Raw genomic sequence first — 16,835 nt, forward strand, 5'->3', positions numbered from 1 at the left:
AGATAAACTCCACCACCAATGGTTTATATTTAACAATGACACCTTTGATCTTTGGGAGAAACTTGATAGCCATCATGAGGTAGATAGTCAACATCATTTTTACAGGGCAAGACAATCTAAAGTAAGAGGGTTCAGATCCACATTGAGAGGGGAAAGATTTAAAGGAGAGCTGAGGTGCAAGCTTTTCACACAGAGGGTGGTGGGTAAATGCAGTAAGCTGCCAGAGGAAATCATAAGGGAAGGTTTAAGAGACAGTCTGATTCTGATTCTGACGTATGTAGCGAAACATGGATAAGAAGGGTTCAGATGAATATGGACAAAGAGTAGGCAAATAGGACTAGTTTCGATAGATCGCTTTGTCAGCATGGAGAAATTTCGCTGATAGATCCGTTTCCATGCTGAATAGCTGAATGCATCAATAAGTCCATTTCCTAGATTAGGAACATTTCATTCTTCAAGGTGACGGTGTTATAAATATTGCAGAGAGTACTGTAGATAAAAGTGAAAGTAGAGGACATATATAAAGGCAGGTACAATAACAATTGTAAAGAAACATTTGGACCAGTATATGGATTGGAAAGATTTAGTGAGACTTGTGTCAATCCAGGGAAATGCGACTAGCTGCTTGTTGGCATCGGCTAGTTTCCATGCTAATTCAATGACTAGGACATATTCTATTGCTGCTCCATTAGTGAAGGATGTGGAGGTTTTGGAGAAGGGGCAGAAGAGGTTTCCCAGGATGCTGTTGAATCAGAGAGTTTGGACAAACTTGTGTTGTTTTCTCCAGAGCAGTAGAGGTTGAGGGGAGACATGACAAAAGTTTATAGTTTTATGAGAGACATAGATAGAGTAAACTGGCATATCTTTTTCCCAGGATTGAAAGGGCATGAAGATAAGGTGAGAGGGGATAAGTTCAAAGGAGATGTGTGGGAGTAGCTTTTTACACAGTGTAGTGGATACTTGGAATGCATTGCCAGGAGCTGTAGTAGAGACAAATATGCTGAAGGCATTTAAGATACTCTTAGCTAGGTAAGTTAATATGCAAAGAATGGAGAGATATAGATATTGTGTAGTCAGAAAGGATTAGTTGAGTTAGGCATTTGTTTATGAGTGTAATTATTTCATCATAATATCGTAGGCCAAAAGGCCTGTTCCTGTGCTGTACTTTTCCATGTTCTGAATCTTCCTTACTTGTAAGATCACCGAAAGTTTTATTTAAAGGAAATGGAAGAAAGATTAGAGGGCAGTGAAGAAAAAGTGTGAAGAACTCCTTCACCAAGAACACAAGGGAGAGTTAGAATTCACTAGCTCATGTTAATGTCTTCTTCTTGGAATACTTGTTAGGATTGAAAATGACCTGCTGCTTCCACTCTTGCATTATGAGTTCTGAGATGAGCGATTAGGCCAATGTGGTGAACACAGATAAAACATTAAGAGGCTGATGAAGTAGAAGGGAGAGTAGTTAGACAAACAATGATTGACTGCTCCCCTTATTGTCTACACAGGACTTCTGCGGATTTCTGATATGTGAACTCAAAGTGCTCAATGCCATTCCAAATACTTCTTCTCCATGCTGTGTAGCTAGTGGGTCTGAAAAGTGGAGGAATAAGACAGGGAACCTAGAATATAAATCAGTACGACACAGGAACAGCCCTTCCCCCTTCAGCCCACGATGTATGTGCTGACCATGATGCCAAATTAAATTAAAGCTATCTGCCTGCCCATGATCCGTACCTTGCTATTCCTTGCATGTTCATTTGTGATTAGACTGGGTATTGCATTTGATCATTGTGAAAATAGGATTAGATTGTGTAACTATTTAATGGTCAGTATGGGAATATGAATCTCTTTGATTTGATGATTAAATATCTTTACCTTTGAACTCTGATGCAACAACACAGATGGAATTCCTTGCTCTTTACAAAATCAATGGAAAATCTATTTCCACCGGCTTCACGGAAACCACATTTACTTTTTCTCTTCATGAGCTTCCTGGGAAGGGCCTCTCTGTTTCCTTCTGTCACATCCAGAATTCGGATGCTATTTCCTTTCTGAGGTGACATAAAGCTGTTAAAGGAATGATTTCATTGTGTCGGTTCAGGCAAGTGTTCTCTGCACGGGACCGGCTGTTACCCTGGGAAGGACAGTGATTTCCAACTCAGTAGGAATGCAAGGCCTCGTTGTTTTTGGATTAATTTTCAGCCTTTCAAAAGTTTGCTGTGCGGTCCCTGAAGCAAACAACAGTGCCAGCAAGACAGCTGAGAATGGAAGCAATGTCTTTGCGACGGAGAAAGGAAAAAAGACTGGGCTCAGAGAGATGATGGTTGGGAATTCATCTTCTAATGATCGTCCTGTTGCTAATAGATCTCTTCGACAGGCAAATTACGCTGTGGGAGGAATGAGTAAACTCAGCCATAAACAGAAGCTTCTTTCATACAGCAGGGTTGGAAGCAGCAAGCCAAACTTTGAAACAGCCAGGGGAAAGTAAGTATAACCACATTTTAACATCACAGTAATCATTTCTTTACTTCATTGAACTGGAGACTCTCATGGAGAGATACAGCTCAGAAATAGGTCCTTTAGCTCGTTGGGTCAGTGCTAACCATTAACTACCCACTTACACCAATTCTGCATTATAATGTCACAGTTTGTATCTCCGTATGCTCACCTGTCTGCATTTCTGAGGAATTTCCGTATCCATTTATTCTCTATGCAGATGCCCATGTTCAGGTATCAATAATCTTGGATACTAAAGAAATCAATGCATATAGGAATCAGACAAAATTATTGACAATGATGAGCCATAATCTCATTGTATGCCATACCAAGCTTTTTCGTGATTCCTATACATTTGTTCATGCAGCGTAGATGATGTTGCCAATGATATCATTTGATGTCTATGCCTGGTTATTCTGAACTGAAGGCTTTAGGAGTCAATTGTACTTATGACTGAGTAATGAAAAGGGGTTTCCTTTCCTGCAAATCATTAATAAATGACAGATTTTTTATAAACATTAGCTTTCTTTTTAATAAATTCCTGACTTATTAATTTACGGCAGTTTAAATTTCCCAGCTGCCATGATGAGAATCGAACTATTGTCTCTTTAATAATGGTCAGACCTTTGGCTACTAATCAATAAAGAAGCGGTTTCTATTTATTTTGCTATTATGGCACAAACTGTGAATGATGTTTTAGCTGTCTGATTATTCATGTTGTGCACACTTACAAGAAACATATTTTGTGTTTCATCCTATATGCTTTTCAAGTTCAATAATGTGAGAACCTATATTATCTAGATGACTCAGTGTGTGTACCATGGCTTGAAGCCAGACCAATTTTGACTCCTTGAACAAAATGCACTGAGACATCAGTACTTTTGTCAGCCATGATGGAGCAGTGAACACAAACTAGTAGTTTTCCAGTTGGTACATTATTCCAAAGTGACACACCTTTCCGTCTTGAGAACCTGGTGACTGGTTCAACAATAAGACCGGAAGCTAAGCTATGTAGAAGTAGAATTAGATCATTCAGCTCATTGAGTCTGCTCTGCCATTCAATCACTGTTAATTTTATTTTTTTGAGTTTATTCTCCAGCATTCTCCCTGTAACTCTTTCTCCCCTTACCAATCAAGAATTTATCATTCTATGCCTGAAATACATCCAATGCCTTGTCCCCCAGAGACCCCTGTGGCAACAAATTACACAGGTTCACTACTACTATCTGGCTGAAGAAATTCCTCCTAATCTCTGTTCTAAAGGGACATCCCTTTATTATGTACATTAAATTTATTTCATAATGACAGAAAGGAACCATTCTACCCTTTGGGTCTACACCTTCTTCTGGGGAAAATCCTTTCCCCCCTATCCTTGTTGCTCAACATTCCACTTGAAATCAGGTAACCGGTAGATGGGTAACTAGGTAAATTGGTACTATTGTCACATATACAAGCTGAAGTAAAAAAATTGTTTAGCATGTCATCCATACAGATTATTTGATTACAACAATGTATTTGTGTAGTACAAGTGAAAAGCAAAAGCAGAATGCAGAGAAAAATGTTACATATACAGAGAAAATGCAGTGCTAGTAGATAATAAGGTGCAAAATCAGAATGAGGTAGATTGTGATGTGAAGAGTTCATCATTAAGACCATAAGATATAGAAGCAGCATTAGGACATTGGGCTGTTGGGTCTGCTCCAGTATTTCATCATGGCTGATCTAGTTTCCCTCTCAGCCCCAAGGTCCTGCCTTTGCCCTGTATCCTATCATGCCCTGACTAATCGACCGCAGCCTTCAATATACCCAATGACCTGGCCTCCACTGATGCCTGTGGCATTGTATGTGGCCGATCAGCGGCGTCAACAGATCTCTACGATCAAATTGTTAGAGATGCAGAATCGGAAAGGATAGCAGATACGGTACTCAAGATGTTGTATCTAAATGCGAGTAGTTTAAGAAATAAGGTGGATGATCTTGTTGCAATACTACAGATTGCCAGGTATGATGTTGTGGCCATCACTGAATCGTGGCTGAAGGATGGTTGTAGTTGGGAGCTGGATGTCCAAGGTTCCACGTTTTATCGGAGGGATAGGGAGGTAGGCAGAGAGGGTGGTGTTGCGCTACTGGTAAAGAATGGCATCAAATCAGTAGAAAGATGTGACATAGGATCGGAAGTTGTTGAATCCCTGTGGGTTGAGTTAAGAAAGATGGCAGTTATATACAGGCCTCCCAACAGTGGCTGGGAGGTGGACCACAAGTTACAACAGGAAATAGAAAAAGTGAGTCAAAGGGCAATGGTAGTCATGAGAGATTTTAACATGCAGGTCTATTGGGAAAATCAGGTTGGTAATGGATCTCAAGAGAGTGAGTTTGTTGAACGCCTAAGAGATGGCTTTTTAGAGCAGTTTGTTGTTGAGCCTGCTAGGGGATCAGCTATACTGGATTGGGTGTTATGTAATGAACCGGAGGCGATTAGGGAGCTTAAAGTACAGTAAAAGAACTCTTAGGATAGGGAGAAAGTAAAGTCTGATGTAGCAGTTTTTCAGTGGAGTAAGGGAAATTACAGTGGTATGAGAGGGGAATTGGCCAAAGTAAATTGGAAGGAGCTGCTGGTAGGGATGTCAGCAGAGCAGCAATGGCATGTGTTTCTGGGAAAAATAAGGAAGGTGCAGGACATGTGTATTCCAAAAATGAAGAAATACTCAAATAGTAAAATAGTACAACTGTGGCTGACAAAGGAAGTCAAAGCTATTGTAAAAGCAAAAGAAAGGGCATACAACAAAGCAAAATGTAGTGGGAAGATAGAGGATTGGGAAGTTTTTAAAAATCATTAGAAGGGAAAAGATGAAATATGAATGCAAGCTAGCAAATAATATCAAAGTGGATAGTATAAGTTTTTCATGTTAAAAATAAAAGAGAAATGAGAGTGGATATATTTCCTCTAGAAAATTGGGCAGGAGAAATAATAATGGGGACAAGGAGATGGCTGATGAACTAAATAAGTGTTTTGCATCAGTCTTCACTGTGGAAGACTCTAGCAGTACGCCTGATGTTGTAGTGTGTGAAGGAAGAGAAGTGGGTACAGTTACTGTTACAAGAGAGAAGCTGCTCAAAAAGCTGAAGGATCTAAAGGTACACAAGTCACCAGGACCAGATGAACTACATCCTAGGGTTCTGGAAGAGGTAGCGTTAGAGATTGTGGTGGCATTAGAAATGATCTTTCAAAAATCATTGGACTCTTGCATGGTGCCAGAGGACTGGAAAATTGCAAATATTACTCCACTCTTTAAGAAAGGAGGAAGGCAGCAGAAAGGAAATTATAGACCAGTTAGCCTGACCACAGTGGTTGGGAAGATGTTAAAGTCAATTGTTAAGGATAAGGTAGGTGATGGAGTACTTGGTGACACAGGACAAGTTTGTACAAAGTCAGCATAGTTTCTTTCAGGGAAAATCCTGCCTGACAAACTTCTTGGAATTCTTTGAGGAAATTACAAGTAGGATAGATAAAGGGGATGCAGTAGATATTGTATATTTGAATTTTCAGAAGGCATTTGACAAGGTGCCACACATGAGGCTGTTTACCAAGTTCAGAGCCCATGGTATTACAGGTATTACTAACATGGTTAGAGCATTGCCTGATTGGTAGGAGGCAGCAAGTGGGGAAAAAAAGGATCCTTTTCTGTTTGGCTGCCAGTGACTAGTGGTGTTCTGCAGAGGTTGGTGTTGAGTTATAAATGATTTAGATGGTGGAATAAATAGCTTTGTTGCCAAGTTTACAGATGATACAAAGACTGGTGGAGGGGCAGGTAGTGTTGAGGAAACAGGTAGGCTGCAAAAGTACTCAGACGGATTAGGAGAATGGGCAAGAAAGTGGTAAGTAAACTACAATGTTGGAAAATGCACAGTCATTTTTTAAATGTGGAGAATATCCAAAAATCGGAGATGCAGAGGGACTTGGGAGTCCTTATGCAGAACACCCTGAAAGTTAACTTGCAGGTTGAGTCAGTGGTGAGGAAGGCAAATGCCATGTTAGCATTCATTTCAAGAGGTCTAGGATACAAGAACAGGGATGTGATGCTGAGGCTTTATAAGGCACTGGTGAGGCCTCACCTTGAGTATTGTATACAGTTTTGTGCCCCTCATCTTAGAAAATATGTGCTGGCATTGGAGAGGGTCCAGAGGAGGTTCACAAGGATGATTCCAGGAATGAAAGGGTTATCATATGAAGAACGTTTGATGGCTCTGGGTCTATACTCACTGGAATTCAGAAAGATGGGGGGGGGGGATCTCATTAAAACCTTTCGAATGTTGAAAGGCCTAGACAGAGTAGATGTGGAAAGGATGTTTCTCATGGTGGGAGAGTCTAGGACAAGAGATTACAGCCTCAGAATAGAGATGGAGAAAAATTTCTTTAGCCAGGGTGGTGAAATTGTGGAATTTGTTGCCACATGCAGCTGTGGAGGCCAGGTCATTGAGTGTATTTAAGGCAGAGATTGATAGGTTCTTGACTAGACAAGAAGGTTAAGGGGACAAGGCCGGGAACTGGGGCTGAGGAGGAGATAAGAAAAAAGATCAGCCATGATTGAATGGTGGAGCAGACTCAATGGGCCAAATAGCCTAATTCTGCTCCTATGTCTTATGGTCTTATGGAATTCCGCAGATTTCCCTTTTCTGGCTAAAGAAATTCCTCCTCATCTCCATTCTAAAAGGACAACCTTCTATTTTGAAGCTGTGTCCTTTGCTCTTAGACTCCCTCACCATAGGAAACGTCCTCTCCACATCCACTCTATTGAGGTCTTTCAGTATTCACTAGATTTCAATGAGGTTACCCCTCATTCTTTTGAATTCCAGTGAATAGAGGCCCAGAAAACTATTATATGCCCTCTCTTTGGCTATTATGTTGGCTTTGACTTCTCCCGTCAGCCACGGTTGTGTCATCCTACCTTGAGTATACTTGTCCTCTTTGGGATGTATATATCCTGTGCCTTCTGAATTTCTTGCATAAATTTCAGCCATTGCTACTCTGTTGTCATCCCTGCCAGCATTCTTTTCCAAACAATTTTGGCCTGCTCCTCTCATGCCTCTGTAATTCCCTTTATTCCCCAGCTATAATCTTTTTTTAGCCATGATTCTGTGATGCCCACAACGTCATATATGCTAATCTGTAATTGTGCAAGTTCATCTACCTTATTCAGTATACGGCACACATTTAAGTATAACACCTTCAGTCCTGTATTCACCCTTTTCGATTTTGTCTGACTTCTACATTGCAACCCATCCCGTTGACTGCAATTTTGCCAGATCATTAGCCTCTCCTTCCTAGCAGTCTCACTACACACACACTGCCTCTGTTTATAAACCAACTACCTCATCCTCAGCCCTATCACTCTGGTTCCCACCCCCCTGCCAAATTAGTTTAAACCCTCCTGACCAGCTCTAGAAAACCTGCCCGCAAGGGTATTGGTCCCCCTTGGGTTCAGGTTTTACCTGTTCCTTTTGTACAGGTCATACCTTCCACAGAAGAGAACCCAATGATCCATAAATCTGAACCCCTGCCCCCTGCACCAGTTCCTGCCAAATCGCATGTGGCACAGGCAGCATCCAGAGATATATATACCAAGTCTTCTAGTTGCTTACCTTCCCCCTTGAGAATACCGTGAGACATCCCTGAACCTCGTACCTGGGAGGCAACATACCATCCGGGTGTCTCTATCATGCCCACGGAATCTCATCTCTATTCCTCTGACTATGGAATCTCCTATCACCACTGCAGTCCTCTTCACCTCTCTTCTCTTCTGAGCCACAGCACCAGGCTCAGTGCCAGAGACCCTGTCACAGCAGCTCACAAGCCCACCCTGGCAGGTTGTCACCCTCAACTGTATCCAAGGCTGCCCATTTCCCCTCCTTCTCCTGACAGTCACCCTGTTACATGCCTCCTGCAACCCAGGGGTGAATACCTCCCTGCAGCTTCTATCTATCACCAAAAAGTCATCGAGCTGTAGTTCCAGTTCCTTAACACATTCTCTAAGGAGCTGCAGCTTGGTGTACTTGGTGCCGATGTGGTAATCACAGAGGCTGGAGGTCTCCCAGATTTCCCACATCTCACGCAAAGAACACAAAAGAGCCCTGGAGCCATTCCCACTGCATTAACTATGCCCTAGCAAACGAGGAATAAAAAAATGAAGAATAAAAACGAGAAACTTACCACATAAGAGGTCCGTTCAAGAGTCTTATGACAGTGAAATAGAAGCTGTTCTTGACCCTGATGCTACGTGCTTTCAACATTTTAAAATTTCTGCTTGATGGAAGGGAGGAAAGCAGAGAATGACTGGGGTGGGATGGATATTTGATTGTGTTGGCTGTTTTACCAAGGCAGGAGAAGTGTAGGCAGAGTCTGTGGAGGGGAGGCTGGCTTTCATGATGGACTGCAGCGTGCCCACACCTCATTGGTACTCTCATCTCACAATTCTGGCTTTGGAATTCCTTGAGATATAGCTTCTTGCAAAAAAAATTACGATTGCCATGTCCTGTTGTGTGAAGAATTCGGTTCTGACAATGGTCCTAATCCATCTGGTTCAAATGTAGAGGATATAGTCAATGTTTCAGGTTTAAGTATTGCATCAGGACATTTTTGGTCCAGAATCTGCAGTTTCTTTGTTTCTTTGATAATCTGGATAGCTCGACACTTTGATGGTATCTGACTGGCAGACGTTCTGGACCATTGAATATTATTAAGATATTATATGCACAACACATTTTTAATTCACCTTTTTTTAGATGTTATACAGTAGCATAATTGCATTCCCAGTGTACCTGGTAAGTTTAAAGGAAGAGTGGGAAGTGGTGCCACAGGGTGCTGACATGAAGTGTGGGAACTGAGGCGGCAGTGAGTGGAGAGGGAATGTTGCAAACATCATCTAGTGGAACTGATGGTGAAATATTGGTGTTTCTGAATAGTCAGAAACTATAATGTACTATTCTAATTGTACTTTATTGGTGTTTTACTGGCGATTGAACTGGAGTTGTGCTGCACAATGCTGCCATCTGCTGGTCCATAGTTATATGAACGCAACAGAAACAAAAAAGTTGGACTCACCACCAAAGGGCTTTGAAACACTTCAGTTGTTCCTCACTCAGTCCCTGCAGCTGGAAAGTTAATGCTTTGGTCAAACCACTTTATTTACCTCTTCTTCTCCAGGTGCTTACCTTCATGTGCCTGTCCTAAATCCTCTCAATAACAGGCTATTTAACAGTGGGAGACATCTTAACTGTTTAGATTTGGATTTAGATTCAGATCAGTTTATACCTAGTCATAGTCATAGTCATAGTCATACTTTATTGATCCTGGGGGAAATTGGTTTTCGTTACAGTTGCACCATAAATAATAAATAGTGATAGAATAGTAATAGAAAAATAGTAATAAATAGTTAAATAGTAATATGTAAATTATGCCAGTAAATTATGAAATAAGTCCAGGACCAGCCTATTGGCTCAGGGTGTCTGACCCTCAGGGAGGAGCTGTAAAGTTTGATGGCCACAGGCAGGAATGACTTCCTATGATGCTCAGTGTTGCATCTCGGAGGAATGAGTCTCTGGCTGAATGTACTCCTGTGCCCACCCAGTACATTATGTAGTGGATGGGAGACATTGACCAAGATGGCATACAACTTGGACAGCATCCTCTTTTCAGACACCACCGTGAGAGAGTCCAGTTCCATCCCCATAACATCACTGGCCTTACGAATGAGTTTGTTGATTCTATTGGTGTCTGCTACCCTCAGCCTGCTGCCCCAGCACACAACAGCAAACATGATAGCACTGGCCACCACAGACTCGTAGAACATCCTCAGCATCATCCGGCAGATGTTAAAGGACCTCAGTCTCCTCAGGAAATAGAGACGGCTCTGACCCTTCTTGTAGACGGCCTCAGTGTTCTTAGACCAGTCCAGTTTATTGTCAAGTATATACACCGGGGGTACTGAAATTCCTTATTTGTGTGAGCTCACAGAGTAAACAGTTTTTATGGTAATAATAAATCCAACAATAAATGCAGTGATGAGTCTAAAAACAACAGAATGTAGAGTAATCTGAGGTAGTGAATAAAGAAATGCTGAAGTGACAATAATGGAGTAAGAGGTGTAGAGTTAAGAGTCTGAGAATGTGGCAGCAGCACTGGGAAGGGGATGTTTCTAGCTGTTGTTCCCTTTCCCAGAAATAGACATCACGCATTTGTAAACTCTAGCAAAGGTGTGATCTGAAGGGAGAGTGCTAGAAGGTTATCCATCATGTTCCCAGGTCTACATGTGTTGAGATACTGGAAGTCTGAAATAAATACAGTAAACTTTGGAAACGCTCAGCACATCAGGCCACCTCTGTGGAGGGAGGAAATGAGTTAATTCCTCAGCCCATCTTATCTATGTCTGTCACAATTTTAATCATTTCTGTAAGGTCACCCCTTATTCTCCTACGTTCCAAGGGATAAAGTCCTAGCCTGGCGGACCTCACCCCGATAACTCGGGCTCTCTCGTCCTGGCACCATCCTTGCATATCTTTTCTGCACCCTTTTGAGTTTAACCACATCTTTCCTATGATAGGAGGACCAAAACTGTACACAGAGCTCCAAGCGTGGCCTCCACAATGTTATGCAGCTGTAGCATAACACTACAACCCTGACTGGTGACTCAATGTTTTAGGACCAGCTTCTTCCCCTCTGCCATCAGACTCCTGAACATCCATGAACCCAGTGACACTACCTCACTATTCCTCTTTTGCATCATTTATATATTTATTTTTGTTGTAACTTTTGTAATGTCTTATGCCTGCAAAGTACTGCTGCCACAAAACAATTTTCATGACTTAAGTTGGTGACAATAAACCTGTTTTTGATTTTGAACTTTATTTTACCGCCTTGTCTACCTTTACCAGCACTTTCAATGAGCTATGCACTTGTACTCCGAAGTTCCTCTGTTCCATTACACTGTATAGTGGACATAGTATAATTCATAGCATAGGTCCTATATTGTTTCACTTTCCAAAATGCTTCACCTCACACTCGTTTGTATTGAAATCTTTTTGCCACTCCTCAGCCCACTTTCCTAACTGATCAAGATTCCCTTTGTGATCTACAATGATTTGCTACACAATCAACAGCACCTCCTAATTTCATATCACCTGCAAACTTTCTGATCAAGCCTTGTGCATTAATGACAAACAATGAATCGCTGGCCTCCATTCTGAGAAACAACCTTCAACCATCAACCTCTGCCTTCTACCATGAGCAGAGCTTGAATCCACTTAACCCGCTCTCCCTGGATTCCATATGATCAAACCTTACAGACCAACCTACCATGTGAGTCCTTGTCAAAGGCCTTGCTAAAGTCCAAATCTTCTGCCCTACCCTTATCTGCCTTTATGGTTCATCAAGCATGACAGTCCCTACACAAAGCCATGCTAACTCTTCCTAATCGGACTCTGTCTAGCCAAATGCTGGTAGATTCTGTCCCTTAGAATTCCCTTCAGTAACTTCTCCATTACTGATGTTAGAATAACTGGACTTACGGTTCCGTAGCTTGTTGATACTAACTTTTTTAAACAATTGAACAATATTGTCACTTTCCCGTCTTCTGGAATTTCACAAGCAGCTGATGATGAAACAAATATCTCCACAGGGACTTCTGTAATTTCTTCTCCAGCTTTCCATAAAGTCTAAGGCTGCACTCTGTCAGGCCCTGAAGAACTGATGCTTGGACTTGGATACAAATGTAAGGTTGTCAGCAAGAGAACTGAGGATGGAGAATCTCTTGAATGACTGTAATGTATCTCCTCCACAACCACTCCAGGCAAGACGTTCCAGGCACCCACCACCCTCTGTATAAAGAACTTAGATCTGACATACTCCACTCCATACTTTCCTCCAATCATCTTAAAAGTATGTCCCATGGAGCTATCCAATATCTAAATATCCCTGGTTGGGTCTGTACTCTGGAACTCCCTACGCAACAGTGTTGTGGCAACAGCAGTTAAAGATGATGGCTCATTACTACTTGTTGTTAAAAAGGTGTATTGTCTGTTGGCCTTCGTTATTTATTTATTTAGAGATACAGCACCAAATTGACCTTTTGAGGCACGCCACCCAACAGCCCACCAATTAACCCTACCCTAATCACGAGACAAATTACGATGACCAATTGACCTACTAACTGGTAGGTCTTTGGACTGTGTGAGGAAATTGGAGAACACAGAGGAAACATATGTGCACATAGGAAAGAACGTACAAACTTGCTTACAGAGGACGCAGGAACTGAACTACAAACTCTGACACCCCGAGGTGTACTAACATTGTGCTAACCACTACGCTACCATTCAGCCTCTAGTCAGGGGATTGAGTTGAAGAGCCACAAGGTAATGTTGCAGGTCTATGAGGCTCTCCTTTGGTCAGAGTGGACCATGGACATTGTGTCTTAGCTCTCTACGTGATACACAAGCCAGGGCAGTACAACATGGAGAGGCAGATGTTGCCCATGCAGCTGGCTCCCCCTCTTCACACAGCTGATGAATCCAAAGGAACAGCTGAGACCAGTACAGATTGGCAGGAGTTGCTGGTCAGTGTTGAACTCAATGTAGGACTGCCTTAGGGACTCCAGCTCCATATCTCTCCTCAGAATTTACTCCCAAAGCCTTCCCCATAAGTGGGTTTAACTACACGACCATGAAGGATTGAGATCAGGGTTTTCATTCCCTTACATGAGCTTCCAACAATGGCTGATGAGCCCCCTCAGCCTGAAGTGATTGGTTTTAAGGCATCAGTATCCCACCTTCACCCTTTCTCCTGTCAGTAAAAACAGTTCTGCCGGGCTTAATAGCTAAGCCACGTGTGAAGGTCAGGAGCCGGACTTGGTTGTCAGAGGCTATTTGAAACACACGCCATTGGGAGCATTTAATAAGTAGTGGGAACTTATCCCCACTACCTCTCCCAGCAAAAACAACCTTAAGGAACTAAGTCTATAATATACAGTTCTATAATAAGCTCGTTAGATCACACTTAGAGCATTGTGGTCAGTTCTGGTTGCCTCATGATAGGAAGGATGTGGAAGTTTTAGAAAGGGTGTTGAAGGATGTGGCCTGGATTAGACAGCACATCTTATGAGGAAAAGTTGAGTAAGCTCGGACTTTTCTCTTTGGAGCTAAGGAGGATGAGAGGCAATTTGATTGAAGGGTATAAGATTATGAGAGGCATAGATATAGTGGCAATGGCCAATACCAGAGAACACAATATTAAGGTGAGTGGATGAATGATTAGGGGAGACATCAGAGGTAGGTTCTTCACACAGAGAGTACTGGCTGGTAGGTGCCTGGGAAGTACTTCTGGGAGCGATGGTGGAAGCTGAAACAATCGAGACACAAGAAAATCTTAGATATGTTCATGGCTGAAGAAAAATGCAAGGTTACGGCTGTGAAAGAGGGGAGGGTGATATTGATCATGGGGTTAGAACAACATTATGGGCTGAAGGGCACATACAGTGCTGTACTATTGTATATTCTGTGTTCTAAATTCAATGTTCCAGTGTTATTGGGGAGGGCGTATGAATGTTGGCCTTGCCAGCGATGGGATGGACAATTTGGAATTAAATTCAAAACATAACCTTAAATGAATTTTGCAGAACTCATTATTTTCCAGAAGAAAATCCACCAAATTTCCCATTTAAACTTAACGAGTTTACTCCAGTTGTTACATCTGGGATATAGTCTAGTTGGAATGGATGATCCAGTCAGAAGTGAAGAGACGATGAAGAAACTGGCTCACAAAGACCAAATCAGTCTGAATGAGAAGTGTCAGCCAGTAACAGTGATGTCATCTAACTGCCTGAGCAGCCAATCACATCAGAGATATTTCAAGGACAACAAATCTGTAAAATTATAAAGAATGATTTTATTACAACAAAAAACTTACAAGAAGCAAAATAATGACTGGACACAGACATTGGGCTAAAATAGAAACTGAAGTATAATAAACCAACTTTTTAAAACATTTTTTTTAGGACTTTCAGAACTATGGAATTTGCTGATCATATTATGACAAAATGAAATATTACATATGGAAAAAAATTCAGCGCTAGCTTAGATTGGTGGCAATTGTGACTCAGTTAAACATTCAGAATCAACTGAGTCAATCATGTTTTTAACATTCTCAATGGTTTATAAGCAAGAAAGGTGGGAAAATGTCGAAGTTCATGTCAATTTGCGGATTTTTTTATCATCTGTGATTGGGGAGAGTCAACAGAACACTCTGTGAAGATCAGAGTACAGCATCACTGAGACTAATTTCTGCATTTATAGGGATATGAGTTATCATTGCCTAGTGTAAAGAAATAGAATTAGTGACAGAGCATCATTCTAACACATATCCTAGACATGTTTGGCGTTTGGAACCCAAGCTGGTCCCCTCCATGAGTCCTGATGAAAGGTCTTGGCCCACAACTTTGATTGTTTATTCCCCTCCATAGATACTGCCTGACTTGCTGGATTCCTTCCGCATTTTATGTGCCTTGCTCAAGATTTCCAGCCTCAGCCGAAATTCTTGGAATTATTATTTGTCCCTCTGCAATTAGTCTGTTCCTTCTCATCATCCCTTAAGGGTTGACACAGTGGCATACATCTCCATATCTTCTGACAACCTTGCCTTCATGGGTAATTGTAGTTGTGAAGCCGACAGGAGGGTCTCCATTTACTGCATATCATCCAGGTTGAAAGTAATCTCTCTGGTCTTGTTTTACAGAAACTGGTGTGCTTATGTTCATACAAGACTCTCGCCTACGGTGACAATAGAAAACGTGCAGAGCCATGTATTGATAACATCAAAGTCATGTATTTTGAAAATGAGGAGCTGCCTACCCAGGTACACATCATTATTTGTTAATATCATTTGTCCAAAAACATAGCCTCATTTATCAAGATTGCAAGAAGATCTGATGCTTATCATCATGAGTAGTTAAGTCAGAGATAGGTAGAGAGAAATTCTTCCCATTGGTGAAAGGGTCAAGAACCTGGAGATATAGAATATGGGTGACTGGAAAAAAAACAAGAAGTGATGACAAATAATTTCATATAGTGAGTGCTTAGGATCTAGAACGATTGCTTAGGGTTGGTTAGGGAGTGATGTCATGAGGGAGCATGATGTATTGGGGGTAGGGTATTGACGGATAGAAAATTGGTTGGTAGACAGGAAACAAAGAGTAGGGATTAACGGGTCCCTTTCAGAATGGCAGGCGGTGACTAGTGGGGCAAGGCTTGGTGCTGGGACTACAGCTATTTACAATATACATTAATGATTTAGATGAAGGGATTAAAAGTAACATTAGCAAATTTGCAGATGACACAAGGCTGGGTGGCAGTATGAAATGTGAGGAGGATGTTATGAGAATGCAGGGTGACATGGACTGGTTGAGTGAGTGGGCAGATGCATGGCAGATGCCGTTTAATGTGGATAAATGTGAGGCTATCCACATTGGTGGCAAGAACAGGAAGGCAGATTACTATCTGAATGGTGTCAAGTTAGGAAAAGGGGAAGTACAACGAGATCTAGGTGTCCTTGTTCATCAGTCACTGAAGGTAAGCATGCAGGTACAGCAGGCAGTGAAGAAAGTTAATGGCATGTTGGCCTGCATAATAAGGGGAGTTGAGTATAGGAGCAAAGAGGTCCTTCTGCGGTTGTACAGGGCCCTGGTGAGACCAAACCTGGAGTATTGTATACAGTTTTGGTCTCCAAATTTGAGGAAGGACATTCTGGCTATTGAGGGAGTGCAGCGTAGATTCACGAGGTTAATTCCCGGGATGGTGGGACTGTCATATGTTGAAAGATTGGAGCAACTGGGCTTGTATACACTGGAATTTAGAAGGATGAGAGGGGATCTGATTGAAACATATAAGATTATTAAGGGATTGGACACGCTAGATGGCAGGAAACATGTTCACGATGTTGGGGGAGTCCGGAACCAGAGACCACAGTTTAAGAATAAGGGGTAGACCATTTAGAACGGAGTTGAGGAAAAACTTTTTCACACAGAGAGTTGTGGTTCTGTGGAATGCTCTGCCTCAGAAGGCAGTGGAGGCCAATTCTCTGGATTCTTTCGAGAAAGAGTTAGATAGAGCTCTTAAAAATAGCGGAGTCAAGGGATATGGGGAGAAGGTAGGAAAAGGGTACTGATTGTGGATGATCAGCCATGATCACAGTGAATGGCGGTGCTGGCTCGAAGGGTTGAATGGCCTACTCCTGCACCTATTGTCTATTGTCTATTGTCTATTGTCTATTGTCTATGTGTAATCAAGACATGGCTTAC

At 41.8% G+C, this 16,835-nt stretch overlaps 1 protein-coding gene across 1 annotated transcript in view; it reads left to right on the forward strand.

The window, feature by feature from the left end:
- The first annotated feature begins 2,089 nt into the window (after positions 1–2,089).
- The window catches only part of LOC134345724 (multimerin-1-like), a 67,246-nt gene continuing 52,500 nt past the window's right edge, over positions 2,090–16,835 (forward strand). Inside the window, exons 1-2 of the mRNA XM_063046844.1 lie at positions 2,090–2,484; positions 15,275–15,394. Coding sequence (XP_062902914.1) covers positions 2,168–2,484; positions 15,275–15,394 — 437 coding nt within the window. The 5' untranslated portion in view covers positions 2,090–2,167. The remainder of the gene's footprint in view (positions 2,485–15,274; positions 15,395–16,835) is intronic.

The sequence above is a fragment of the Mobula hypostoma genome, chromosome 4 (assembly GCF_963921235.1).
Source record: "Mobula hypostoma chromosome 4, sMobHyp1.1, whole genome shotgun sequence".
NCBI lineage: Eukaryota > Metazoa > Chordata > Chondrichthyes > Myliobatiformes > Myliobatidae > Mobula > Mobula hypostoma.